Consider the following 26,878-nt stretch of genomic DNA (forward strand, 5'->3'; position numbering starts at 1 on the left):
AAGGCAGGCAATGGCAGGGCGATAAAGTTTGGGAAAAAAAAAAGCGAAAATTCTTGAAATTGCTTTTAAAAATAAATATGTATAAAAACAACAATAATGGAAGAAATTTCTAAAGAGCATGAGTAAAATACTTACACTCACTCATACACGCACACACACACACACACACACAGACACAAAGCCCACTCAACACTCATGGCTTTGTGTCTGCTCAATTTTTTTTCTCACAGCGATTGCATTGTGCCATTCCCAATCCGCTTATGGTTGCCGCTGCTCCTTTTGCTAGATGAGAGCTCCTGCTCCTGCTGCTTTTGCCATAACCTAACAATGCACTCCAACCACAAGCAGTAGTTGTGTCCCTGTTTCATTCCTTGTGACATAAATCCCTACTCCTGTTCCTGGTAAGTGCTCTGCGTATGATAAAAGCTTGTCGTCTTTATATATATTTATTTCTTTTTTTTTTTTTTTTTTTTTTGCTGCACTTTCAAATTTGATTTTTATCGTCTCATATGAAGTCTATATATGTATATATGTATGTATATGTATATATATGTATGTATATATTAGATGCTGGTACATACATAGATGGGGTCCCTCAGTCAAAGCCAAAAAAACAGTCTCATCTAACTCCATTCTTGCGGATGAGACTAAACAAAAACCAAAGCATTTTCATTAGCCTACCACCAATATGGGGGACTTACCCACCTAACCGTTAGCAAGGTCAGCTTCAGCTTCAGCCTCAGCCCCAGCTTCGGCTTCGGCACCTTCACCTGGAATAGGCAGCATAATATCCTGGGGTAAAGCTCTCTGGCGATGTTGTACTAAAAATTTGAGGGGAAAAACCCTTCAATTCAAAAAAGCTTTCATTGTCAAAGCTTAGTTTTCCTTTTGTCTTTTTTTCCTTTCTCAATTTTGTTCCAGCGACTGAGAGGGGAGTGATAAATGCTCTGCTCTGGCGTAGAGTACATTGCTATTATGAGCCAGAAATCAGAATTCAGTTGTGAATATATGTATGTATGTATATCTGTAGATGAGGAATGAAATTAATCTTTAAAATAAATTACTTATGTATTTTACAAATATTTCGCTATTTATAATTTTGTAAAGCTTTCTTTAACCATTTCATTGAATCTAATAAAAACATGTTAATTGTTCTTTAGCTTAAACCGCTTTATAAGCTTCAAGATATAGTCCTTTAGTTTAAAACAATTATGTCATATTACCTTATTGCATTCAAATACTTTTCATTTTTGTTAGGGTATAGACACTTCGTCACAGAGCTGAGACTTACCTTGGCCCTTAGTTCTTTTTTATTATCTCGTTCCCTTAGTTAGTTGGTTGACCTTGACAATGGCTAGAGAGCTTGGCCTTGTTGAAATTATCACAAATATTTGGCTAATAAATTATTTATTGCATATGTCAAGGAGCACTGCAGGATAAAATCAACAAATCGACAATACGACAAACCAATTCGAATTTCTATTAAAACTAATTATCTTTCTCTCTTTATTTAAACATTATCGTGTGTTCGTTGATGTTGTAGATTTTTTTGTTTGTTGTTTTTTGTGTGTCGGTTTTGTTTTATACATTTACATATAGATAATATATAATAATCTGTTGCCTTTTTACACATTTATATTCGCTTCTAAATATAAATAGAAAATAGCTGATTTTTTGTTTATAAATAATTTTAACTAAACAATAAAACTGTATGCTCTTTCTCGCTCGCTCTCTCATTCTTAGTGCGTGTATATATATATCTATATACATATATATATATATGTGTGTGTGTGTGTGTGTGTGTGTGTGTGTTTGGATGAGTGTGGTTGTCTTTTCCTATACACTACGAGTATTTGTTATAAGTTCTCAATCAGCTGATCCATAATACTTGGACGCATCCATTTTGCTGCACATATTTCTTTTGTTTTTGTTTTTCAGACATAAGTTTAGTCAGCTCAAAAAAAAAAAAAAAATTGAATTTTACTTTATAGTATTCAATAAAGAGAACCAATTTTTCATTTTAGACTTAAGCTTAACGGTTTTGTTGTTTTACACTTAATTTATACTAAGGCATGTTATATGGTTGGGCTTGAAACTGCAACACATTAAACTTGTTGTGTTGTGTAATTTTTAATGCTTAATTTTTCGTTTTTTTTTGTAAGTGTTTTGTTTTTTGTAAGCATTGTTTTGTAAGTTTGTTTTTCTATACAAGTCAAGTTAAATGAAATAAATAAACAGAGTTCAGCGGAAAGAAAGAAAAAAATTAACGCTAACATTTGAAACATGAACGAATCGCAAAATTGAACAATATTCCAATAATCCGTATGCCGTGTATATATGTACGTATATACCCTACATTCTTTTTCACAGACATTGCGCTGCATTGGGCTCTGGTGCTATGGACGAAACAACATTCGATTACTCCGTATCGAGGGAAAGGCATGGCAGGCCAGTCAATTGGTGATTCGCCTGCTGTGCTGATCTCACGGACCGCGGCTGCGCAGATGGTGGTGCATGCTCGCGATATGTCTTCAATTTTGTTTCCATTGCCTGCAAGACATACAACAAACAGAGAGAATGGCATAAAAGTGGTGTTAGCCAAAGGGGCAAAACAACATTTAACACATTTTAATTACAACAACTACGACACACAACAAAAGCACAAGAAATACGTGTATGACAGAAAAAAAACTTTGTATTTGTAATTTATTAACCAAAAAGCAATTAATAAAAACAAATGAACATAAAAAGTTTAAATAAGGAAATGGGGAGAGGATGCTGACTGGCGTTCGGTAATGGCAATTGTCATAGCGGCGATGCATCCGGAGTGTTGCGCATGCGTTCGGCAAATCGTTTAAAAATATTTGACCCCAAATTGAGGTTATTCGAGCTGCCATCGCTGCTGCCGGCGGATGTTGTTGTCTGGGCACTACTGGACGTTACAAAGGAGCTGCTGCTGCCGCCAAAGGCACGACGAAAGAGGCTCGGCTCGCTGCCCGATGGCGGCAGCAACGATCCTACTGATGACGACGACGACGACGACGTTGGCAACGGCAGCGGCGGCGGCGATGGCCGCTCGCAAATGCATCGAAACTTATCACAATCAGGACACAATAACGCCTTATCCCACTAAAAACATATGAGATATATATATTTAAACTAATCTTTCTCAATACAATTATAATAGCATTACACCTCCAACAACATCTATTATTAAGACTGCCTACTTCCAATTTCGCTAAGCCAATTTAAAACAATTTCCTTTTCCTAAAACAATTGGTCCAGTGGAAAACACTTCATGGCATATGAATTTAAATGCCATTAGTCTTCTGTCTAGATTCTATTGAGTTTAATATAGAACTTCATAGGTAACAAATATAATTTGATAAATTCTAAAGAAATTTCAAGGGGGTGTGTTTTTGGTCCAATTGTATATATATAGGTATATATATATGGGAGATGGAGGGTTTGGTAAATGGGGAACTTACGTTTAGTTTTCTTAACATGTCGGCCACAATGTTCAGCGCCGTTGTGCGGGAACTGGCATTCATGGGATTGCCATTGATTAGGTTCTCGGGATCTGCAAAAGGAAAGCACACATACACAGCAGGTTAGGTTAGTCGAGATTGTGTAGAGAACTTATGGGACAATTATTAGTATTAGTTAAACACACAGAATATAATCAAATATAATTACATATACAAAACATACAGAGACACACACATTGCCTACGAAAAATGTTGCAAATTTGGCCTCGAAAAAATATAATTTCGTTTGTTTTTAATAATTTAAAATACAATTACAGAAAAAAGAAATGGACTTAATTCAGCTAGCAGATTCATCAAAGAAAAAGAAGAAAAAAAAACAAATTTGTAACTATTTTTACGTACGCATTGTGTGATCTTTTTTATAAGAAACATAAAATTAATTTCACTAATATCGCAAATTTCCCTAGTATAGACTATTTGCAGTGCTTCGAATGGAAAGTGGACTTTGATTGCAGCTTGAGGACACGTTTGGTTTGCTTTAACGAATTGAGTATCTTACTTTTAAGCGATTGCTGTTGATTATATTCGTTTTTATTAACTAAACTGCCATTGAGGGCGCTCGAGCTGATGCTGGTGGTGGTTTTTGAAGCAACAATGTTGTCATGTGGCGGCATCATATCACCATTGGCCACAATGCCATTAGGTAGCGAGGAGGATGAGTTCATGGAGCTATTACCGGCTGTGCCTGTAGAATTGTTGCTAGTGCCATTTGTTGGCGTATATCGTGACTTAACATTGAGCTCTTGTTTGAGATCTGCGCAAAAAAAAATTGAAGTTTCAATTTAATTTTCTCACGTCACCATCTGATACAATGTCCAATGTATATGTATACTCACCTCGCGTCTCATCCATGAGCCGCTGCAGTTTTTCCTGCAGCAATCCTTTCTCGTCTACCTCCAGTTCAAGCAGGGCATTCTTTTCGTATGCCTGATCCAACATTTTCTCAAAATTCTCTATGCTCTCGTTGAGAATGCGATGCGCACGCTCTAAATCATCATTCTTCTGTTCCAGCTGACGTAGATATACTTTCATGGAGTCGCGCTCTTTCTTTACCGTCTCCAACTGTTTCTCCATATTCGACATTTCAATGCCATGCGAGTCCAGCTTAAGCTAAAAAGGAAACGTCTCAAAAGTTTGCATAACATTTTAAAGAATATTCACCTTGAGGGAATCATTTTCTTTCTCAAACATATTTAGCTTTGCTCTGAGATCTTTAATAATACTCTGTTTTTGCTCCAGAGTAGCGTCCATTTCGATTTCCATTTCGCGTGATTGTTCCACAAATTCATCATAATCCTGTTTAACATCTGTCCATCTGGAATTCGAAGAACAGTATTTCAATAAATTCATATACCTGCTGAGCTGCTGATGGTACTTACTCTTTGTGATATTGCTTGGATCGCTCTTTCCAATATCTGCACTCATCTTCAACGCTATTGAACATTGGTGGAGACTCCATTTTACTTGATTCCTTTGCAGACTTTTGCACTATTTATCTTGATTTGATTTTATATTTAATATATTTTATATATTATTTTTGTAATGTATATGTGTGTACTTGTCGGTGGTCAAACTAAATTTGAAATTTCGTTCGTTCGAATTATTTGAAAACTCAATTTTTATTCAATAAATACTTTTTTGGGGTATGGGGGGCGGCAGGCTAACTTGATTCGTAAGTTTTGTGGCACTTTCGTTTTTTTTCGTTTGTGTTGAGTGTTTGTGTTGTTGCCGCAGATTTTTTTTTTTTTTTGTTATTATGTGTTTTTGTCTTAATTGCAGCGATTAAAAATGCCCAAACACAGTTGTTCAAGATTAGTGAAGTTGCGAGTCGTCGAGCCAATAGATTGATCTAAAAGTAAATGGTGTGGTGGGGAGAGCGAGAGAAAGAGTGGAGAGGGGTGAAGATGTGGAAAAATCAATTAAGAACACCTGTTCTCATCTGGTTGCTGGTATTGTTGTTGTGTTTGTTGGTGCCCTAAATGGCAGATAGACCTAACTTAAATAAACACTTTGTGCGTCGTTAGTGTCTGTTGACGTCGCCGCAACATCACCACCATCACCACAACAACAACAGCAACAACAACAATAGCAACAGCGTCGCTCAAAGCTACGACGAAGTTTCCCATACAACAACGCGCTGCAAAAAAGAAATTTATGAAATCATCGCTTATTTTCACACGCCGTTACAATCTTTATTCGTTAACCAAGCGATTACATTTCATATGTCAATTGATGTCTTAACATTTACTTACACTTTGCACTTAATTTTATTACTTAAAATTTGGTTTATTTACATAAAAACTGTATAAATAGTTATACTCATCAAAATTGACCACTTCTCTTCAAGAATGCACAAGCCAACCCTGGTCTGTCTAAAAGCAGTGTTGGCAAATGCACAAGCATTTAATACTTTAATGTAGCCCTGTTTACTTTCGCAGTTGCATTTTGAAAAATGCAATTTGAAATTTACTTCTTATATATCGACTTGTTGGGTCGTGGTCGGCGTTTTTGGATTTTTGTAATGACTTTGCAATCTGTGCGTTTTAATGAACGATTAATATAAGGTATGGCTTTGCTTGTAGTGTCGTTGCTGCTACTATCATTCGATATATGGAACTCTTCATCTGAATCCGTACTGTCTGTAATTCTAAGGCTACATTGTTCCGTAAATGTTATATCCCGGCGCTGGCTTGAGCATATTGGCGATGAAGAAGTGTTCTCTCCCACGACCATAATGGGCAAAGGTTTAAAATGAAAGGAGCTACGATGTGGCGAAGAAGTTGTGGACGATTTGTGACGCAGTTTTCGATTTGCAGGCCTTTGTATGTCGTTTGAGCTGCTACTATCATCATGAGTGTAATTTATTGAATTATTCGATTGCTGCACTTCTTGGGAAGACAAACAATTGTTATTTTGATTATTTTCTGACATCTTTCAACTTTAAAGCCGCCAATCAGTCAGCTGTGTAAAAAGAACTAGATCCAAACTCTAGCCAACATTTATTTTTGCATTGTCGAACCCTACGGTTAATACAGTGTTACCAGCTGGCATCACTAGCAGTGCAACCTGATTTCAACAAAAAATAAGGTAAATTACAATAGCTCACAAATGGGCAACAAAAAATAAGTTAAAGCTATTGATAACATTTCAAAAGTAAAGAAAAAAAGAACTTCGCGGCCTATGTTGCAATAGGCGTTGCATTAGCGGTGCAGCAGAAAATTGATTGATTGCGGCGCATGCCGAAGAAGAGGGAGGATATTCAACAGAAAACGCAAAACGAGTGGAAAAGTAATATAAAAAAAAGACGAGAAGCGAATAGAAGTAAAAACAAGTGTTGAAATAATCAAACAAAGAAAGAATTGTGCACCGAGCATATTTCATTTGTTAAACAATTTATGCTTTCAATAAAATTGACCGTGTATTTTTCCACTTCTCTCTTTATTTTCTCTGTTCTTTTTTTTTTGTTTTAGTTGAGACTTTTGCGTTGCGGTGCAGAAAAGGCAGCGACAACAACAACGAGCAGCAGCCGCAGCAGAAGCAAAAACAACAACAAAAAGCATTAGCATTGCTAGGAAGAAGTGCACTTTAACGGGAGTTGGTTTCGTTATTTCAGTTGTTGTTGTTAAGGAGAATTTTTAAAACAAAAAGAGGAAAGAAAAGCAGTCATCGGAATGGCCGAACCCGAAAGACAGAGCCTTATTAATAATGAGCAATCGACGATGTACACGTTTCCCCCAGCTGTGGATGAGGGCTCCGAGAATCCGGGCAGCAGCTCAGCCGCTGCTGCACCCAACAACGAGGATGGTGCGTATATAGTGGGGGGATACCAACATACATACGTAGATGAAAATTGATTGATTTGAGAAATACCTAGGCGAATGGTGGCAGCGGGCGTTCAACTTGACTCGCCTCGCCCCTACGACTCGGATAGGTTGGTTGGGTCTCTCGTTTCTCGCTAGAAACCCAACAAGTGTGCGTCCCACATTGCTAGCAACTTTGATTTAAAGTTGTATGTCGCTTTCGCGTCTCTTTGTGTGCATTTCCACGCAGATTTTCACACTTTGTACCCACCCACCCAATCGCCCATGCCTCCCGCCACCCCCCGACTCATATGGCCCTGACTTAGGGATGATGGTGAGAGTTTGGGTTGTGATGAGTGGGTGCCGGTAGTCAGGTAATTTGATGCCGATAAAAATTTCCACCATCTATTGGCGTTGTTATTGTTTATGCTCTTCCTCACTCTTACTTGCTCTGCTCTGTCTCCCTCGCTCTCTCTACTTTTGATAAAGTAGTGAGCAACACAGCTGTTTAATCAGCAAAACGTTGCATGAGTCACCCATACCCGTATTTTCCATTATCGGCGTACCCTTATACATACATATGCAACACCCGCCGTTCCTCCTTCTCTTTCACTGTCTTCAGTGATTGCTACAGCATCAGCTTAAACAGTTTCATTGTTTACCCAGGAACCTGATCATCTGGCATTGCCCATGTATATATCTGCATACACTGCCCCATTCAAAAGATATTTTTAGAATCCTCTTCTTCTTCGACTGGACTTTAAACAAAAGAAGGCCCATAGGATTGGCCTTTCGTTTAAAGATCACAAAGAACTGGGCATGAAAATCCTTGAATTTAAGACTCTGAAGGTAAACCTTATATGTGTATGTATGAGTAGCTGAGGTGCAATAAGAATTCGGATTAATTGGAATCAAATCGTATGTTGGTGTCACTTAACGATTCCATGAAACCAGCTGATCTAAGTTAAACTAGAAGAGTTGGCTACTCTAGTTTCCATTTTATTTTGTGTCTTTTACACAAAGTTCGAACTTGTTTCTAAGTGGCCCAATTGTGGCCTGGCTTAGTTTAGTTTTATAGACAGACAGGAGCTTTGCATTGATAGACCGAAACATTGACCCAATTGCATTTATCGCATCTTCTTTTCTTTACCACACCAACGCTCACACACACACACGTAAACTATCATTATCATCGAGAGTAGGGAAGAAGCATTCGTCGCCTCTAGCTGTTGCAGTGCTGCTGAAAAGCCATTGCTGACAAGATGTATTTATTTTACACAAAAGGTCCACCTTCTATCAGTTACCAATTATTTCTGTGTTTCTAATTGATATCTCTGGTTTACCCTCAGGCAATGGAGCTCCATCGATGGTGCCATTTATTGGACCTGATGAGTTACCGCCACCCTATCAGCAGAGTGGTGGAGCTGGAGGCGTACCGATGGTCACCTGTCGGGTATGTCAGAACATGATTGACATAACTACGAAGCGGGAGCAACATGTGGTCAAATGCACTCACTGCAATGAGGCTACGGTAAGTGAACATACTTCTTCTCTCTCTTTGACATCTCACACCTTACACTCTCTTTATCTGAATGAAATCTCTTTCTTTGCTATTTCAGCCCATAAGAAACGCTCCGCCCGGCAAGAAGTATGTGAGATGCCCATGCAATTGTCTGTTAATTTGCAAGAGCTCGTCACAACGCATCGCTTGTCCACGTCCCAATTGCAAGCGTATAATTAATCTGGCTCCAAGTCCAGTTACTCCGCCCGTGCCCACCATGCCGGGCATGTGTCGTGTAACCTGTGGACATTGCTCGGACACGTTTTTGGTAACATGATAAAAAAAATCCATAATTGCATTTGATATTAATTAACCATCATCATCATCGGTGCAGTTTAACACATTTCACAATGCATTGGCACGTTGTCCACACTGCAGGAAAGTCTCATCGGTTGGCTCACGGTTTGCCAACAGCCGTGGTGTTATGTTTGCCATTGTGGCTCTGCTCTTCCTGGTGGCCGCCATTGGCGTCACAGTTGGAACATACACTTATGCACAGGTATGAAAATATAAAATACGATTCAATGTAACCATGATTTAAATTAATTGCTTGTGTTCCTTGCAGAGTAATGGCGGCATGTATATTCTCTATATTGCTTTATTTGTGGTGGCGGCTAGCATGTTGGCGCGTTCCGTTTACTATTTCCGCCTTAAAGTAAGCGCCATTGATGGCCCTATATAAGAGGAACAAGTCGCTGGTCGGTGCGACATCATCTAAATACGGAAGTGCATTGTTTTTTTTTTATTTTTAAAATATATATATACATACATATATATATATATATATATATATTTATATATTATGCATATATATCATTCCTTTTGATATTAAACATAAATGGTAAAGTAAAGAGAAAACAGCAAAACAAAAACATAAAAAAGGACCGGAAAAAACAGAAAACAACTGCAAACAAGCAACAAAAAACAAAAATAAACACTAAACACCGCAAAATGGAATGGAAAAATAAGTTTATATCACCCTCCCAATTAAACAACCACTCCCTCACATCTCTTCCCATATTCAAAAGTGATTTCAAAAGCATATTTAAGACTAAATTATAAACAAAGCAAAAAGTAAGAATATTATATACTTAAAGAGAAACATGCAGCTAGATCCGAATTCAAGCGACAACACAAAACAAAATTGAAGAAAAAAATACCTGAAACTTAGTTTTGCACAACCAACGCCTACTCAAACACACACACACACATACACAACACAACCACATTGTATAAGATGAAATTTTAAAACTTTGCGCTGTTTTTGTTTTCTCTATCTCTTTTTTAATTCTTATATTATCATTATTTTGTAAAATTGTGTCCTGTATTGTGTTTTTTTTTTCTCCCACTTTTTTGTATTTGTCCATAAATCATAAATAATTTTTCTATATATATATTTATTCTTTGGAACTCAAATCAAAATCAAAGTTACAGCATATATGAATAATACCAACACTATTACCACTACATATACTCGTATTGGGCTTTCGATTTCGATTAGTTGCCTCTTCTGCTAAGAATTTATCCAATGCACTTTTTCTCTCAATTAACGCCATTGCAACATATATATACAAAGCATGCAACATACGAGTACATAGAAAAACCACAAACAAACAGACAAACAAAATGCTGGCGTTAGACGTACGTAATATTCGAAAGGGTATGCTAATACATAGTGCTAATTAAAAAGTACATAAAAACAAATTAATATTTTATGCATAATTTAATATAATTAACTAAATGTCTGGAAGAACAAAGAACATGCAACTGGCTAATGGCTAATGGCAGCATTAACAACAATATTTAGGCAGCAAATCTGCAGAATCGTGTAAATTGAGCGATCTTTATATATATATCTATATATATATGAAAGAAAGGAACGGTTTACTTTTGAAATATATATATATGTATACAACCATTTATATTTAGTACATTATATTAGCATACATACACTGTAAATAAAATAAAAAAGACAAAAAACGATTACTTTTTTTTAGTGATTCCTTAAAATGACAAAATGCTAACGCTAACGTCTTTGCTCCGAGCCACTTTTAATTGAGCGTTTAAAATATGGACAACAAATATAATGTCGATTTTCTTAATATAATATATATATACAGTAAGCATTGTAATAACTAACTACACATCAACAAGAGCAATCATGGAGAGTGCATAAAATAATAGGGAAATCCCCCAGATGGGTAAAGGCATCTCACTTCTAATGACGACATCGGCCAAATGAGTAAAACTGAAACAAACGATCAACCAGATTAACCCTCCCCTCTACAGGCACCTTTTGACTGCTAGGCAACAGTCGCCAATGAAACTAGCCCATCCGAACTATATAAACACCTGTGAATTTTCGTTTTGTTTGTTTAGGAAACAAGTCCAGATACATATGTATATATATAGAGAGATGTAGGTACTGTATATCCCACATGGACTTTTCATTATTTGTCTAAAATAAATATCAAAATTTATTGAGTAAAACAAAAACTAAATTATACCATTTGTGATCTCACTCTAAACAAAATTCGCTATGGCCGATGAGGACGATAAGCCAAAGAAGTATACACTCGATAGTCTTTTTATGGTTTACTGCAACTATAAGGTGATAAAAACTATATATGTATATATATACCTACCTACCTTCTCATTAATCTTGTTTCATCTCAACTTAAGCTTGTACCCACGGAATTGGAGAATGAGGAATTCGATTGTATTTTACTTTCCCAAATTGATGCCTGGCTAGAGCAGGCAAAACTTATGCCCCTCCCCATAACAAGGACTCAAACAGGACTAATCTATATGCGTTATAAGTGGGGGTGTTTTATTACTGAGGCAAAATTTGAAATCTAAATGTTTCTCTTTTGGTTTTTTAGAAAATGGCGTTTGGAATTTGAAGATTTTTTGGAGGTACTGCAGCAATTGGCTACCGACAATGACATGATCTACGATGAATTAAAACAAACACTAATAGATGCTGGTGTGCCCAGTGGTGCAACTGAGATAGTCACTGTCAAATAGTTTTTTTTTTCTTTTTATTCACAAAAATTTTCAGTTTATTTTGAAAGACAATAACAATATTACATATAGAAAGAGATTGGTTAAAACTTTTAAGGGGGCAGCGTAAGAAATGGGGGAAAAAATAATAATATTCGTGAAAATTCATACTCCAAACGAGCTGTAGTTGATAAAATTACAATTAAATTATTAAACAGTATTTTAAAAGTGTATAGAACGATTTAAAATAAAGATTTGCAAATTAATTGCAAATCTTTATTTTAAATCGTTCTCTTCTATAAACATTCAACATGCTATACATGTTGTTATAATATAAAATTTCTCTTGACAATAATCACAAAATTGATATTAATGAATTTTTTAATATGGGTCTCGTTTAGATTCTAAATTTTTGTTCAATTAGATTTTCTTTTTTTCTAACTTAAGTTAGTTTAGCACCAGAATGCAAATAAAACAAGAGAGATAGAGTGAGATTGCATTTTCATACATACATATATATAAGATTGTATAAAATAATCATTTCTTTATATAAATGATGAGTGTGTAGTACTTATATGCGAGCATTTGTAGCATTTGCAATGTATCTATTATATATGTATATGGTTAATAATGCACATTTCGATTTGTACTGGCTGTTTTCATTTGGCTCTTGACTGTCGGCTCTTGCGAATGCTTTGAAAAATGTTTGTGATGTTGATGGCGATGCTGACGATGGGAGGGAGCGCAAAGGTGTCTGGGTATTAGTCATCATCATTATTGTTCCAGCAGCTATCATATGATGAGCAAAGAGCTCTAAACATACATCCATACATATGTATGCTTATACATTAGATGTCCATACATATGTATATAAGTATGATTGAATGTGTTGGGGTACACACAAAGAGAGCGGCATTTGTGTGGATTTTTCAGGTTTTTATCGTATTTGGCCGACGCCTAGAGTCACTTCCAAGGTCAATTCAATTACTGCACATGATTTTGTATTTCCGGTTTTTGCACATTCAGATAAGGTATCAGCGTTTAGTGTGGAGACTTAATATCCAAGTCTTAATGTTTCTTCGCCTTACTTATCATTTTACATTTTCTTGTTCTTTAATATTTCTATTTCGATTTAAGTAGATGTGGCACTTAGGATTAGATTAGTTTCACTTAAAGTCATCTGCAACTTGTTTACGAGTATATAGTACGCTCGAGCCAATCGTCCAGATTAAAGAAGGCTGTATCTGTATTGTCCGTATCGCGTTCCCGGAACATCTCGATGAAAGTCTTCACCTTAATGGCGCACATGAGAAAATCATCGAATGGAACTTGACCCTCTCGCGAGCCATAGCGATGAGCCAAGGCATTCAGCAAACGATTGTTCAGATGATAGCCAGCCGAGTTGAGGGCCCCACGCAAATGGAAGCCATCGATGCTGCCGGAACGTCGAGTATCGTACAGCTTAAAGACTGCCCGCCATTTGGCAATGTCGGTAAGCAGAGCTTCAAACTCCTCGAATCCTAAGCGCCCGGAACGGTCCTTGTCCAGCATAGCCACCATAGAGCGTACCGCATCCTTGGAGAAGCCATCGCCGCCAACCATCACATCACGCATCGAATGATCCAGGATACGCTTCAATTCCTGCCAATCCACCTCTTCATCGCTGCCTGCAACACTGTCAAACAGACGACGAAGGGCAATTCGCTGTGGATCGTCCTCCTCTTTGGGTGTTGGTGGCGGCAAGGCCGGAGCAATGCGATCGTCTGTCTCGCCGAAGCCCACCTCATCATCATTCTCCTCCATGTTATTCATTGTCTCCGAGAAGACACGTATAATGAACTCGCCCTCTTCATTGGGATCGAAGGTTGAGGGCACAATGAGATAATGCCCAGGCGGTAGCTTGAATCGGGCACACACCTCGCGCGTATTTATGAAATGAGGTGAACGAGCCACCGAGGCTCGATATTTAAAGAAGTTCAGACCCTGCGGTTTTACCTGGAGATCCCTATCTGTTAGGTGATAAATGGCAAAACCAATTGTAAGACAATCAATGCCTACATTGCGTTTGCTGCGTCGATTCTTTTGCATTAGCGCCACTATAACCGTACATTTGCCATCGTCATCCTCCTCGTCGGGATCCTCTAGAGAAATGATGTATTGTGGATTATGCCAGAAGGTCTCTAAGAAGTTACGACATCCTCCAGCCGTTACTCCGGAAGTCCATTCGCCCTCAAACATTGACATTTCCCATTTACGGCGTGAACTGTGCTCTTGATCCTCGGTTAGTGAATCGGGCGACAAATTGCAAATTTCCACACGATCAAAATGATTGAGGAAATCCTGGAATGACATCCAGAACTCGCCATCACGATCGAAGTTCAAACCGATCGCCTCCTTTTGGTGTTCGGGAATAAAACGCCATTCAGCCGAACTATCGCTCCATGGTCCATTCCATTCGGCATCGTTGCCCCAAGGATTTCTCATACGTATCATAGGCAATTTACCCTGACGATTTGGCGTTGAAATATCCATCAAGCACACCTTGGTTATAGAGTAGGCATGTCCTCGAATAAGGCCCTCGCGGGTTTCTGCCTCTAGCACATTCGGATCTGGTTCCAGGGAACAGCCCATCATTGATCCACGCTCGGCTGCCTTTATCATAATGCTGAATAGGTTTGGTGGCGCCTCTTTAATATCATACCATTCCGTAACACCACCAGTAAAGTCCTCCATAGCCTCACATGTGGTTCCACCTGTAAGAAATTCAAAAATTATCCTTAAAATCGATAAATAAAAAAGGCAAAGTTTATACGTACCCTTGAGAGCTTCATAAGATCCATGCAGCTTGGCATAGGCCTTTTCCAGCAGTGCGCTCCAGAACTCATTCTTCTCCGTCGAATGCATGTAGATCAGTTCCCCATTATAGGTGGGCAAACGATCATCAATGACTACTTCCACCCACTTTCCGTATTGCCAAAACTTGAAGTGGAAGATGCCAGCATAGTTCTCTTGGAAGTCCTGATCTGGTGGTATGACACGGAAGAACAGCTTGGAGTCTTGTGTCAAATTGGCAGCGGCCGCCAGAAGCCAACAGTCACCCAGCTCTCCCTGCTGCACATCGAAACGGGAGTAGCCCTCGACAAAGAATTGTGGATCATCCACTATATCACCGGGCCGGAGCCATTCGATGTAGCGATCGGGACGTCGCGAGTACATCAGCGATGAGTTATTTGCCGGAAAATCGGGATCTTCGAACATGGTGCCATTGGATACGCACGAATCCCGCAGAGTTTCGAATCCAACTGCTCCGCCGGAACTTTGACTGATTGGCCGTGTGCTAGTTGCCTTGCGACCCATCCAGAACATGTTTTGATTTTCCGGCACTTTCACACTGGTGAATGTCAATTCGGCAATGCCTACCGAGGGCTCCTCCTCAGCCGTCGGTGCACTTGCTGGTGGCGGTGCCGATGGATAAGGCAATGGCGGAAAACCAGATGACTGCGGTGCTGGACTTACTGGTGTTGGCATTGGTGCATACGGCATTGGCATACTAGGAAAAGCCGGCATGGCTGATGGATATGGAGCTAGCGGCGCCGACGGATATGGTAATCCCGGTTGTGGCATACTTGGATAGGGCATGTTACTGGGATAAGGGGCCAACGGAGCTGCCGGATACGGCAGTGATGATGATGACGATGACGACGTTGGTAAACTTGGATACAAATTCGAGCCGGGGTATGGTACGGCGCTGAGATACGGGGCGCTTGGCATTCCCACGCCCATGCCCGGAAAGGAGGCATTCTGTGATGGAATCGTCTGTTTTGTCACATATGGCATTCCGCCCACGGATTCCGATGCTGGATAGGGCAGCGAGGGGTACAAGCCTGCCTTTGGCTTGCTCTGCGGCGCTCCATCGCTATTGCTGCTGACTTCATTTTTGCTATAGCCCAAGGCCGCCAAATTGACTAGTCCAATGCCACTCGCATGATAATTCTTGGGGTAATTATCAATGCCATACATTTTCACAATGTTCGATTGTGTTTTTGTTTAGCTCTAAACTTAATTCTATTGATTGATATTGATGGCGTAGCACTTTAAATCCCGTACGTAAGCTATATAAAATATGTTAACTGCTGCAATTCTGATGTGGAGCAAGTGGCAGTTGTATTAAAACTGCTGACTCGATGGGAAAAATGCGTTTTAAATGGGAGAAATATCCAAATATAACTTTCTCAGGAACCAAAATGATTCATGGCATTAACCCTTGTGTAGCAATCAAGTTTTCGACCATCATTATACATACATATGTACATAGAAATACATTTTCACCCATTTGTATATATATATACATATATGGATTTTTCTAACAACAATATAATTAATAATATTTACTCTTAATTACTTACTGTGTTTTTGCTTATAATCATACCTACATACATACATACGTATGTACATGTGTACTTGGTTATGATATCTAAAGAAATGCAAAGCGTTTATTTTTTGCAAATAAAACATTACATTTAAAACCTCATTCGCACCTAAAGCACTTTTTTCTTTGCTTAAATAAAACGACAATATTTCTTAAATTGTTTTAACAACACATTAATAACTATGAACTCAAAAAAAAATATATGTATGTATATCATGTTGTGCTTATTTGAGAGACAGTTGGCCCATTTAAGGGTTAAAAACGCGTTTGAGAGGGTTTTCCAACAGAGTTGCCATTGGTTTGGGATTTTTTTCTCGTTTTTTTGGGATTTTTTAGTACTTTAAAAGAAGCTATGAAAATTTAGTGTTGCCAGAATCATGGAAAATAAATAAAAACTGAAATCTGTAAACAATGCAACAGAAGCGAGCATTTTTATTAATATTTGTTTAGAAAAATGGATAAGCAACCAGAGGTGCTGGAGGCACCGCTACGTCCCTTTAAATTATAAGTATACACCAAAACTGTCTTTGGGTCTTTAATTCATATATGCCTTCTCATCTCAACAGCACGGCTCATCAAGTTGTAAGCCTCACCGGGATTAGTTTTGAGCGTCGAAGCATAATTGTAAGTATTTCGCTCGGTACCTAAAAGAAGTTGAAGTCAAACTATATTCTGTTCTCAGGGTATGGTAGAACTAACAATAGTGCCAAATAACGAAAATCTACGACTCATCCGATTGAATGCCAAGCAATTGCGAGTCTACAGTGTGGTCCTTAATGATGTGTGCCAGGCGGAATTCACTTACTTCGATCCGTTCCAGAATATCTGTCAAAAAGAAGCAAAAAGTCGTTCACTCGACGTCTACTCCAAGTACCATCTGGCCGCTGCCCAAATAACCGATCCGGATGTCAACAATGGTGAATTGTTGATTCAAGTGCCTCCGGATGGTTATTCGCTAATCCAAGAGGGACGTGGCCTGCGCATACGCATTGAATTCTCTTTGGAGAATCCCTTGAGTGGAATGCATTTTGTCATTCCACCGAGATCAACAGATGAGGAGACGCAACAGAATTGCTCACACATGTTTACAAATTGCTATGAAAATTCCACCCGTCTGTGGTTCCCATGTGTGGATAGTTTCGCAGATCCGTGTACTTGGCGACTGGAATTCACAGTGGATAAAAACTTAACGGCCGTATCTTGTGGCGAACTCCTGGAAGTCGTTATGACTCCAGATTTAAGAAAGAAAACGTTTCACTACTCAGTCACCACGCCGGTATGTGCCCCCAATATAGCTCTGGCTGTTGGACCCTTTGAGATATATGTAGATCCCCATATGCACGAAGTGACCCATTTTTGTTTGCCTGGCATGTTGCCGCTCATGAAGAATACAGTCCGTTACCTGCACGAGGCATTCGAGTTCTTTGAGGAGACTCTTTCAACCCGCTATCCATTCTCTTGCTACAAGCAGGTGTTTGTAGATGAACTGGACACGGACATCAGTGCTTACGCAACAATGAGCATAGCCTCCGTTAATCTGCTGCATTCGATTGCCATCATTGATCAGACATACATTTCACGTACCTTCATGTCGCGAGCTGTGGCAGAACAGTTTTTCGGCTGCTTCATTACTTCGCATCATTGGTCGGATACATGGCTGGCCAAAGGTATAGCCGAGTATATGTGTGGTCTGTATTCCCGGAAATGTTTCGGCAACAATGAATACCGTGAATGGGTGCAGACGGAGCTAGCTCGTGTGGTTAAATACGAGGAGCAATATGGCGGCATTATACTTGATTGCAGTCAGCCACCAGCGCCGCTTCCAGTGTCGAGTACCAATCCAGCTGCAGCAGCCAGTAAGCAGCAGGAAATCAATCATTATTTCCCCATTAAGAGTTTGCACACAGTTTCCCCGAAATATGTGGAAGCGATGCGACGTAAGGCTCATTTGGTAATACGCATGTTGGAGCATCGTATTGGCCAGGAGTTGCTCATACAGGTGTTCAATAAACAACTGGCCCTGGCCACAAATGCGGCATCCACCAAAATTGGTGCCGGCCTCTGGTCCCAGTTGCTCATCTCAACGAACATTTTTATTAAGGCCATATTCACGGTAACTGGCAAGGATATGTCCGTCTTTATGGATCAATGGGTACGCACTGGTGGACATGCCAAATTTTCTTTAACATCAGTCTTCAATCGCAAACGAAATACCATCGAGCTAGAGATCCGTCAAGACTTCGTCAATCAGCGTGGCGTCAGAAAGTATAATGGACCCTTGTTGGTCCAACTGCAGGAGCTCGATGGCACTTTCAAGCATACACTACAGATTGAGAATACCCTGGTAAAAGCAGACATTACCTGTCACTCAAAGAGCAGACGTAACAAAAAGAAGAAGATTCCCCTATGCACTGGCGAGGAGGTGGACATGGATCTGTCGGCCATGGAGTGAGTAACAAGTTTCAAGTTTTTTAAAACATTTCACTACAGATTTTTCTTATCAGCGATTCGCCTGTGCTGTGGATACGACTCGATCCGGAGATGATTCTTCTACGTGATCTGATCATTGAACAACCTGATTTTCAATGGCAATACCAATTACGCCATGAGCGTGATGTTACGGCTCAATTTCAGGCAATCCAGGCATTGCAAAAGTATCCAACAAATGCCACTCGCATGGCTCTGACGGATACCATTGAAAGTGAGCGATGTTTCTATAAGGTCCGTTGTCAGGCAGCGCACAGTCTTACCAAAGTGGCCAATCAAATGGTGGCCGCATGGAGTGGCCCACCAGCTATGTTGAACATCTTTCGCAAGTTCTTTGGATCTTTCAGTGCTCCACATATAATCAAACTGAATAATTTCTCCAATTTTCAATTATACTTTCTACAGAAGTCTATTCCAGTGGCTATGGCAGGCAAGTTTGGATCTCTAAGTGAATTTGATATTTCTTACTAACTTGTTATCTCTTATAATCAGGCTTGCGTACTTCCCATGGCATCTGTCCGCCGGAAGTGATGCGCTTCCTCTTCGATCTGTTCAAGTACAATGAGAATTCGCGAAATCATTACACTGATGCCTATTATCGAGCAGCTCTAGTGGAGGCTCTGGGTGAAACACTGACACCTGTAGTATCGGTGGCCATGCATGGAACACAAATTACCACCGAGAGTTTGTCCACAGATGCCAAGTGAGTGCATGAGAAACTCCTTTGACTCCTTTATTTCTAATTTGATCTTATTTATAGACTGGTACTGGACGAGGTGACACGTCTGTTGAATATGGAAAAACATCTGCCTTCATATAAATACATGGTGTCCGTATCGTGTCTCAAAGTCATTCGTAAGCTACAGAAATTGGGTCATTTGCCCTCCTTGCCGCACATTTATCGGAGCTATGCGGCTTATGGCATATTTCTGGACCTTCGCATTGCGGCAATGGAATGCCTTGTGGACTTTGTCAAGGTTGATGGCCGTAGCGATGATCTGGAGGATTTGATTACATTACTGGAAACGGATCCCGATCCGGCAGCCCGGCATGGTCTAGCCCAATTGCTAATTGATAATCCGCCATTTACACGCGAGTCCCGCAGTCGCCTGGACAAGCCGAATCTTGTGGAAAGATTGTGGTACAGCATTAACACATTAGCCTATGACACCAAATTGCGTTGCGACACTGTCGATCTCTACTACTCGCTTTATGGCACCAAACGGCCGAATTGTTTGCAGGCCAGCGAGAATCAGAACTTCTACAAGGACCTGATGAAGGACAGCGGCGGCGGCGGCAGCAACAGTGTTGGCAATAGTAATTCTAGCTTTAAGAAAAGTAAAGAGGAAATTAAACCAATCCCCATCGCATTGGTAGAGACCAATCCGGATAACGATGCTGCAGAACCACCGCCAACTAAACCCGCTATGGTTGCCATTAAACGAACAGCCACTGAAGCCTTTGAGGTGGGCGATGAAATCATCAAATTGGAACGCAGCGAGGAGATTTATGTACTAGATGATGCAGTTAATCAGGTGCAGTCATATGATAGCGAAACTAAAATCAATATACTGCCAGCCGATGATGAAAATTCCGAAACGCATCAGCTGGCGAAACGGCGAAGGGAACAGATCGATAAGGAGGCATCTTTTGGCATGGGAATGAGTGATATGTCGTCACATCATGGCTACGGCGATGAGGGTAAATTCAAGATGGATAATATTTCCAAAAAGAAAAAGAAGAAGGACAAAAAGAAACACAAGCACAAACACAAGCATAAACACAACAAAGACAAGGATCGTGAACACGATCGCAGCAAAGACAAACGAGATCCGCAAATCTCACGCCTGCAGGCAAGAGAGACCGGCACCCCCGATACGCTTAGCTCGGCGGATAGCAGCAACAGCAATAGCACTCCACCACTTGGCCTGAACTAAGTGATGGCCAAAACAAAAAACCATTAAAGATGGTCGAATAGATGGTGTAATAGAAAATAAATACAAATAAAACTTAAAACTTTTAAATACTTACAAACAAATCTGGGACAAACAAATGGAAGCCATATGATTTCCTCTTGATTTTTGATCTTAGTATTTCTTTTTTGTTCTTCGTAGTATTTATTTTTTGTTTTATAATTTAACTTGCGCAACGTGCTGAAACATTTTTACAATACTTACAAACTAGACAAGGACATTTTAACTAAAAACCAGATGCATCGGTACTTGCAGTACTAAGCTTTCGCCGTTTTCTCTGCTGCTGGGGGAGCCGCTGCCTTGGACTCGCTGCCAGCGACCGCAGTGTCCTGTTCGTCGCGTGGCCGCCGCTTCTGGAGGGCATGGGGATGTCCCTCAATGGGCTGCAAATAGGTGACACTTCCGCCGCCAATGCCAGTGGCCGTCTGTTGCTGATGAAGTTCAGCTGCCGATGGGGTGGAGACAATCTTCACCGACGGCTCGGAGGGGGCGGCCAATGAGCGTGCATGTTGATGCTGATGGGCGGACAATTGCCGTGTGGCCAGACGCATCAAATGGGCATAGTCTACTGGCGGATGATTGCGATATTCGGGATGGTCCTTGACGTATTGCTCATACGGAACGGGAACGGGCACTGGAACAGCTTTAACCGGATAGCCAGCATCGACAAGAGCCTGGAATTCGGCCTGAGTGAGGGGTTTGCCATTGGGCGGTGGTAGATTCAACTGTTTCACCTCATCCAGGGTGCGTAGCTTGTGCACTGATGTTGCTGTGGGTGTGACAGGACGTGACGGCCCAGCTATGCCCGTGCCCTGGGATACATAGATGCTGGATTGTGACGGCGATGGCGATGGATAGTCGGAAATGGGTGAAGGTAGTGAAGTGGGCGTTACGGTGACGGTCCGTTGGCTATGCTTGATGGGATCAGGCGGACTGGGATAGAAATTCGTTGGCGATCCTTGACTGCGATCAGCATAGTCGGCATAGAATAAAGCCTTTTGTGGTGTGGCCAATTTGTAGTGCTTGGAGCGATGATATTGCTTGGGACTTGGCTTCGGGGCTGCAGTGGGTGTAGGCACCGCCTCTTGGTAATAGTATTGGGACGGTTGCGGTTGATTTGCCGGCTGGGTGGGATAGACAACAGGACCCAGCCTCTTTTGCTCCAATTGGCTAGGTGGCGCCTGACTGGGACTGGGATAAATGGGAGTGGGCTGTTGATAGTTACTGAATTTGAAAAGGGATGGTATAAATGGTTGATTATTGGCATCCAGCAGGGAGTTGGGTGTACTGGCCAAATATGCCTTCGGTTGACGCAATGCTGGATGTGATGTTGGCGGTGCTGGATGCTGTGGTGGTGGCAGTGGTGCCGGCGGGGGACCAGAACGGATGCCATGTTGATGCTGATGCTGATGATTGACCAAAGTCGGTTCATTGCTGCTGTCCACATAGGCAAGACCATGACCGGGCTTATTGGCTGCCAATAGTTTCTCAATTTCACTTTCTAATGAGGATTTGGCCAATGGATGATTGGGCAGTGTCTTGTAACTGATCTGTGGCTGATAGTAGGCAATCTGTGGAGGTAGAGCAGATATTAGCTGTTGTTGCTGCTGCGCCTGATGCAGATGACTCCGTGGCGGTGGCTGTGGCTCCTGCTCCTCGTCCAGCTGTTGTTGGTGTTGTTGCTGCTGCTGCTGCACCTGGGACAGAGGCAGATACTTGGGACCACCACGGCTATAGGCAGGCGACACTAGTTCTTGCTCGGCCACCAGACGTTCACGATAGCCACCTAAACCCAATATAGGTTCGGCCTGTTGAATAACTTTATGTGTGGCCGCAGTACTGTGTATGGGCAGAGATTTGGGAGATGGTTGCTGCTGCTGCTGGACAAGTGCCTGTGCTTGAGGATGTCCCTGTTGATGATGATGTTGTTGCTGTTGCTGCTGTCTCAATTGCTCATGATAGGCGCGAACCTGCAGCTCTTCTTCCAGCAACTTCAAGAACTGTTCTTCGGGTATCACCTGATAGGGTTGTTGTTGCTGATTCGATCCTTGTTGCTGTTGTTGTTGCGGTCCCTGACTCTGGTGATGCTGCGGAGCCGGCAATGGCAATGGCAATTGATAGGGGCCAACTCCCGGATATGGACGCGGCCGTGGTTGTGGCTGTATCGATACGGCATAACGCTGCTCTGCCTCCTGTTCTTGCTCTTCCTCTGCCACCGGGGTGACAGTCTTTTTTAGGGCCATTGGTCGCACCTTTGCCTTGACCTGCAGCCACAAGAGCCTTGGGCTGATGATGGCGCATAATGTCTTGCAGATAGACATAGTGCTGCACCTGAAATCATCACAGTAAAAAGTAAATGGGTGGAGTTTAGAGCAATTACAATTACAATTTTCTACTGTGGGTAGCACACCAACTCAATGGCCAATGTCAGCGGCTGTTTAAAATAGAGCTCAACCACATGGTACATGGCATGGTTTTAACTTAGCATGGCTTTGGCTTGGCTTGGCTTGGCATGGCATGGCATGGCAGGTGGTTATGGTGGTGCTTGTGGGTGCTTCACAGTTGCCATTGCTGTGAGAATGGCGTGGCATCTAAACTAAAGTTTATATAACACTTGAGGCAACTTTGTTGCTGTGGTAACCTGACTTTAGATTCACCTGGGTCTTTGGCACATTGCAATCGACGGCCAACATAATTCACAAAACCTTACACTAGACAACAAATTCACTCATAATTTAAGCAAACAATGATCAATGCTCTGAATAAACTAAATTTCTACTAGAACGTTTAGAGAAGCTAAACCATATGACTAAACCCATAAACTACATGACAATAATTTATAAACGGAATGAATTATTGTGTTTTGATTGAATTAACAAATTTAGTTTTACTCATGTTTTAATATAAAATTAAACAATCCCATCTAACATGGAAAAGTTCAGTTAAGAAAGTCATCGATTCTGATCAAATTTGGATAAATATGTAGATTATTATTGATTCCCCTTGCTGTATCCGTTAAGGATAAGAATCTTCCAACCGAATTCTTTAAGCTTCTGACAACTAACAACTAATTCCAAAGGAATCTTTTAGCAGTCAAAGTATTTGAGATTATGTTGTACACTGTTAGACTGTCTTCATCGTATGCGATTCACATTATTATAACAGCTAAAAACCCAGGCAAGTCAAGGCGCCATTAGACAAACAGACAGACAGATTATATATATATATATATGTATCTATGGAGTTCAGGTAGACAGGTCGTCTAAAAGTAGGGTGATTATAACATTATGTCAACTTTCTTCCCACGACAACTCAAAGAAACCCGCCATTGTTTCTTGTCTTCTTTTTTTTGGTTTTTTAGGTGGTAGACAAAGTTGCCAATGGCGGATGGTGCAAATTGTAGATGGATGGATGAATGGATGGCGGTTTGTTTAGTTGTTGATGTGGTTGGTTTGCCCTGCAGAGCGGGTGCTGCTGCCGCTGCCGCGTAATAACAACAATAATTTTGCAATTATGCATTTGATGTTACCAGTTGCTTATTGTTGTTGTTGTTGTTGCCTGTTGTCGCCGTGTCTGTGTCGTGACTTACTTTTGCCCATTGCATTTATTATATTTATTTGTCAGTGCTTTTCATTTCGCATAGCAATCTCTTTATATATTTTTATACATTTTTCACTATTATTTTGTAAGGTAAAACATTATCTTTGGTTAATTGTAATTGCTTTTGTTGCTTTGTCGTTTGCAATTTGTTCCAAAAAAACAAAAAAAAGAAGGAAAAAACAAACAAATAAACATAAACAAACAGTACAAAAAAAGAAGGCAAATATTGGTCAAGGTTCAGCTTAGATCAGCGAAAGGGAAAATTTGACAATTTGCCTGGGATTGGGGCAGAGTTTTGTGTTTATTTTTTCTTCTTTTGTTTTTATTTTTGTATTATTTTTTTTTTTTTTTTTTTTTGTTGTTGCTGTTGTCGAAGGCAAAGAATCGTGTAAATGCAGGCAATTGGCAGTCACGAGCTCTTCGTCTGATGGCCGGCGGGCCATTCAAATTTTATTTTTGACGAAACGCCCGCAAAATTTGCAAAAACAAACAAACAAAGGGACAACAATGTTCAATCAAAATAAACATCATTCATTCAATGTCTCAATCAAGACACCAACACACACACACACACATATACAATATCTCACCTCTTGGCTCTGCTCCAGCAATTGGGCTGCATGTGGACGCGAATTGGTTGCTCCGAAATTTCTCAATTGCGGCTCCTGATGCGATTCATGCTGCTGATGCTGATGCGGTGCTATGGGGCGTATGATAAATTGATTCGGCTTGCCGCCATAAATCGTCTCCTGCCCATCCTCAGGATCATCGCCATTGGCCGCCACATTGGCGGCTTGATTTGAGGATGCATCGATGCTACGATGATTGGGATAAATGGGCGTCTCTTTACCGCCCACTTGTCGTTTATCTTTGGGCGTTTCCGTTTCCAATGCTCCCGTGGAGGCTGCAATTTTGCCATCAGCATTATCATCAGTGGAGCTGCTGCTGCTCTTTGCTTTACCCTCACCATTGGCCACTGCAGCGGCATCCAAAGCTTGGACACCCAATAAGCCTGTCAACAATACAATTAAGAATAATCAAATCTTTGAATAAAAAATCACATTTACAATAACCGTGAAGTTTAATACTTTCTACTTTCTTATTTAGTCAAATGAATGAACTTCTTTCGAGTTTGTTTTTGTTTTTATGATCAGAAATTAATGTTGCTTGGCTTAGTCTTTGTTTTTACTTTTCATAAAGTATACAATTTTAATTTCTGCTCAGACTTGTTTAAAATCCATAAATATCAAGTATACGACTTTAGTTTCTGCTTCAAATGTTAGTTGAAATTTAAATAAAATATAAATTTTTAAATGCAAATTGCAAAGTTTTTCTTACTTTTAACATAAATGTCTAGACTGGGCTAAAACTTAGTTTTGATCGAAAATGATAAAGTATTATGGGGAAATCCTGGCAAATATATAAATTATATATATTTAGGTTTTACTTTGATCTACAGTGAATCCTCTAAATAGACCCACTCAAACTATAATACTAAATCGTTCTCGACTTCCATCTCTGATGTGTGGTTAAAGCAATTCTTTCCGAAAAAAAGTAGTTCCAACAAGGATCATGAAAAGGATCAACGAATAGCGAACTTTGTTTTAACAAAAGACTGAATTTATAATATAATAATAATAGATATAACCACATATTTGGAGATTTCCCAATATATAGTTCCAAAATATGGCCACGTTTATTTTAGAATTTCAGGAAATTGTATATTCATTAGATTTGAGATCAATTTAAAGTTTGATATTAATGTCAGTTCTTAGGAAATTGATTATAAATTAAATATTATGCTAAGTTTTCTCCTAGTTTGTATATCAATTTAGTCTTCAAAATAATACAGCTCAATAAAGGAAAAAAATAAATAAGTAATTAAATCCTTTAAATACTTAATATTATAATGATGCCACAATGCTTACCAAGGAAAAGCGTTAAGGTCAAAATGTGAAGTTTCATTGTGGTGTGTGTGTGCAACTTGCAACTACAACTTGCAATTGTTCACTGGCAGGAACAACAACACCAACACCTGGGAAACTGCAGCTTCCAGCAGCAGCAGCAACAACAACAAATAACAAACGTAATGCGGGACTAGGAGTAATTGTAATTGAATATCTATATCGTTCCGTGTTTGTTACTTTCACAGTCACTTGGTTTAGTTTGGTTTGGTTTTCGGGTTTTTCTTTTCGTTTTTCTCTTATTTATCTTTTTTTTTTTTTTTTTGTTTTTTTGATTTCCTTGTCAAACAATTCGCTTTACGATGACTGCATCTGCATTAAACATTGCCGGCTGCAAACAAAATAAAACAGCAACAAAAAAAAAAACAACAGAAAAAAAGCAGAAGAAAACAGAAAAAAATGAGAAGCACAACACAAAAACCGGGATTATTACAAAATGAGGATTATATAATTGAAAAGATTGGAGGATTCGACACACTTGAAATGGAATGACGAAACTTTAATCTCGAGAAA

At 40.0% G+C, this 26,878-nt stretch overlaps 6 protein-coding genes across 9 annotated transcripts; 3 read left to right on the top strand and 3 right to left on the bottom strand.

Annotated features, from left to right (window-relative positions):
- Window positions 1–1,476: 1,476 nt before the first annotated feature.
- On the bottom strand, window positions 1,477–5,918 carry nudE (Nuclear distribution protein nudE). Of its 2 annotated transcripts, XM_068292805.1 has the most exons (8): window positions 5,801–5,918; window positions 5,183–5,397; window positions 4,928–5,121; window positions 4,710–4,863; window positions 4,385–4,658; window positions 4,048–4,302; window positions 3,489–3,580; window positions 2,693–3,129 (listed from the first exon to the last, which is right to left on the bottom strand). In XM_068292805.1, the coding sequence occupies exons 3-8, from the start codon at window positions 5,005–5,007 to the stop codon at window positions 2,806–2,808; spliced, it is 1,179 nt and encodes a 392-aa protein (XP_068148906.1). In that variant the 5' UTR covers window positions 5,008–5,121; window positions 5,183–5,397; window positions 5,801–5,918; the 3' UTR covers window positions 2,693–2,805. The 2 variants fall into 2 exon arrangements, with proteins under 2 accessions (XP_068148907.1, XP_068148906.1); XM_068292806.1 differs by lacking the exon at window positions 2,693–3,129 and adding an exon at window positions 1,477–2,550 and having other exon boundaries at window positions 4,928–5,397.
- Window positions 5,919–6,546: 628 nt separating this feature from the next.
- Window positions 6,547–10,378, top strand: LOC137579269 (type 1 phosphatidylinositol 4,5-bisphosphate 4-phosphatase). 3 transcript variants are annotated; one of them, XM_068292986.1, is made up of 6 exons: window positions 6,547–6,635; window positions 7,019–7,352; window positions 8,698–8,879; window positions 8,968–9,177; window positions 9,244–9,408; window positions 9,475–10,378. In XM_068292986.1, the coding sequence occupies exons 2-6, from the start codon at window positions 7,220–7,222 to the stop codon at window positions 9,589–9,591; spliced, it is 807 nt and encodes a 268-aa protein (XP_068149087.1). In that variant the 5' UTR covers window positions 6,547–6,635; window positions 7,019–7,219; the 3' UTR covers window positions 9,592–10,378. The 3 variants fall into 3 exon arrangements, with proteins under 3 accessions (XP_068149087.1, XP_068149088.1, XP_068149089.1); XM_068292987.1 differs by lacking the exon at window positions 6,547–6,635 and adding an exon at window positions 6,642–6,836; XM_068292988.1 differs by lacking the exon at window positions 6,547–6,635 and adding an exon at window positions 6,851–6,869.
- A 945-nt stretch (window positions 10,379–11,323) lies between these two features.
- Window positions 11,324–12,008, top strand: LOC137579319 (tubulin polymerization-promoting protein homolog). Its single transcript, XM_068293050.1, has 3 exons — window positions 11,324–11,520; window positions 11,592–11,728; window positions 11,792–12,008. Exons 1-3 carry the CDS (start codon window positions 11,449–11,451, stop codon window positions 11,934–11,936), a joined length of 354 nt encoding a protein of 117 aa, XP_068149151.1. The 5' UTR covers window positions 11,324–11,448; the 3' UTR covers window positions 11,937–12,008.
- Window positions 12,009–12,337: 329 nt separating this feature from the next.
- Window positions 12,338–16,177, bottom strand: CalpB (Calpain-B). Its single transcript, XM_068292694.1, has 2 exons — window positions 14,729–16,177; window positions 12,338–14,665 (listed from the first exon to the last, which is right to left on the bottom strand). Exons 1-2 carry the CDS (start codon window positions 15,930–15,932, stop codon window positions 13,104–13,106), a joined length of 2,766 nt encoding a protein of 921 aa, XP_068148795.1. The 5' UTR covers window positions 15,933–16,177; the 3' UTR covers window positions 12,338–13,103.
- A 518-nt stretch (window positions 16,178–16,695) lies between these two features.
- Taf2 (TATA-box binding protein associated factor 2) lies at window positions 16,696–20,866 on the top strand. Its single transcript, XM_068292972.1, has 6 exons — window positions 16,696–16,845; window positions 16,911–16,965; window positions 17,024–18,789; window positions 18,846–19,258; window positions 19,321–19,531; window positions 19,589–20,866. Exons 1-6 carry the CDS (start codon window positions 16,796–16,798, stop codon window positions 20,763–20,765), a joined length of 3,672 nt encoding a protein of 1,223 aa, XP_068149073.1. The 5' UTR covers window positions 16,696–16,795; the 3' UTR covers window positions 20,766–20,866.
- Window positions 20,867–20,932: 66 nt separating this feature from the next.
- LOC137579167 (ataxin-2 homolog) lies at window positions 20,933–26,366 on the bottom strand. Its single transcript, XM_068292872.1, is given in 4 exon segments — window positions 20,933–23,035; window positions 23,037–23,132; window positions 24,992–25,413; window positions 26,330–26,366. Coding segments are annotated over 4 exon segments (2,532 nt in total). The 3' UTR covers window positions 20,933–21,058.
- Window positions 26,367–26,878: the final 512 nt, after the last annotated feature.

This window comes from Drosophila tropicalis, unplaced genomic scaffold (assembly GCF_018151085.1).
Source record: "Drosophila tropicalis isolate 14030-0801.00 unplaced genomic scaffold, ASM1815108v1 contig_694, whole genome shotgun sequence".
NCBI classification, from domain to species: Eukaryota; Metazoa; Arthropoda; class Insecta; order Diptera; family Drosophilidae; genus Drosophila; species Drosophila tropicalis.

Bases quoted from the DNA above. Each gene is read 5' to 3' on its own strand.
- CalpB (XM_068292694.1), bottom strand. From the start codon at position 15,932: ATGTATGGCATTGATAATTACCCCAAGAATTATCATGCGAGTGGCATT. The intron at 14,666-14,728 runs GTACGTATAAAC...AATTTCTTACAG, and splicing joins ATCTTATGAAGCTCTCAAGG to GTGGAACCACATGTGAGGCT.
- LOC137579269 (XM_068292986.1), top strand. From the start codon at position 7,220: ATGGCCGAACCCGAAAGACAGAGCCTTATTAATAATGAGCAATCGACG. The intron at 7,353-8,697 runs GTGCGTATATAG...GTTTACCCTCAG, and splicing joins TGCACCCAACAACGAGGATG to GCAATGGAGCTCCATCGATG. The intron at 8,880-8,967 runs GTAAGTGAACAT...TTGCTATTTCAG, and splicing joins CTCACTGCAATGAGGCTACG to CCCATAAGAAACGCTCCGCC.
- Taf2 (XM_068292972.1), top strand. From the start codon at position 16,796: ATGGATAAGCAACCAGAGGTGCTGGAGGCACCGCTACGTCCCTTTAAA. The intron at 16,846-16,910 runs ATAAGTATACAC...TCTCAACAGCAC, and splicing joins CCGCTACGTCCCTTTAAATT to GGCTCATCAAGTTGTAAGCC. The intron at 18,790-18,845 runs GTGAGTAACAAG...TTTTCTTATCAG, and splicing joins ATGGATCTGTCGGCCATGGA to CGATTCGCCTGTGCTGTGGA.
- LOC137579319 (XM_068293050.1), top strand. From the start codon at position 11,449: ATGGCCGATGAGGACGATAAGCCAAAGAAGTATACACTCGATAGTCTT. The intron at 11,521-11,591 runs GTGATAAAAACT...TCTCAACTTAAG, and splicing joins TGGTTTACTGCAACTATAAG to CTTGTACCCACGGAATTGGA. The intron at 11,729-11,791 runs GTGGGGGTGTTT...TTGGTTTTTTAG, and splicing joins CTAATCTATATGCGTTATAA to AAAATGGCGTTTGGAATTTG.
- nudE (XM_068292805.1), bottom strand. From the start codon at position 5,007: ATGGAGTCTCCACCAATGTTCAATAGCGTTGAAGATGAGTGCAGATAT. The intron at 4,864-4,927 runs GTAAGTACCATC...TTCGAATTCCAG, and splicing joins TCCAAGCAATATCACAAAGA to ATGGACAGATGTTAAACAGG. The intron at 4,303-4,384 runs GTGAGTATACAT...TTTTTTGCGCAG, and splicing joins GCTCATGGATGAGACGCGAG to ATCTCAAACAAGAGCTCAAT.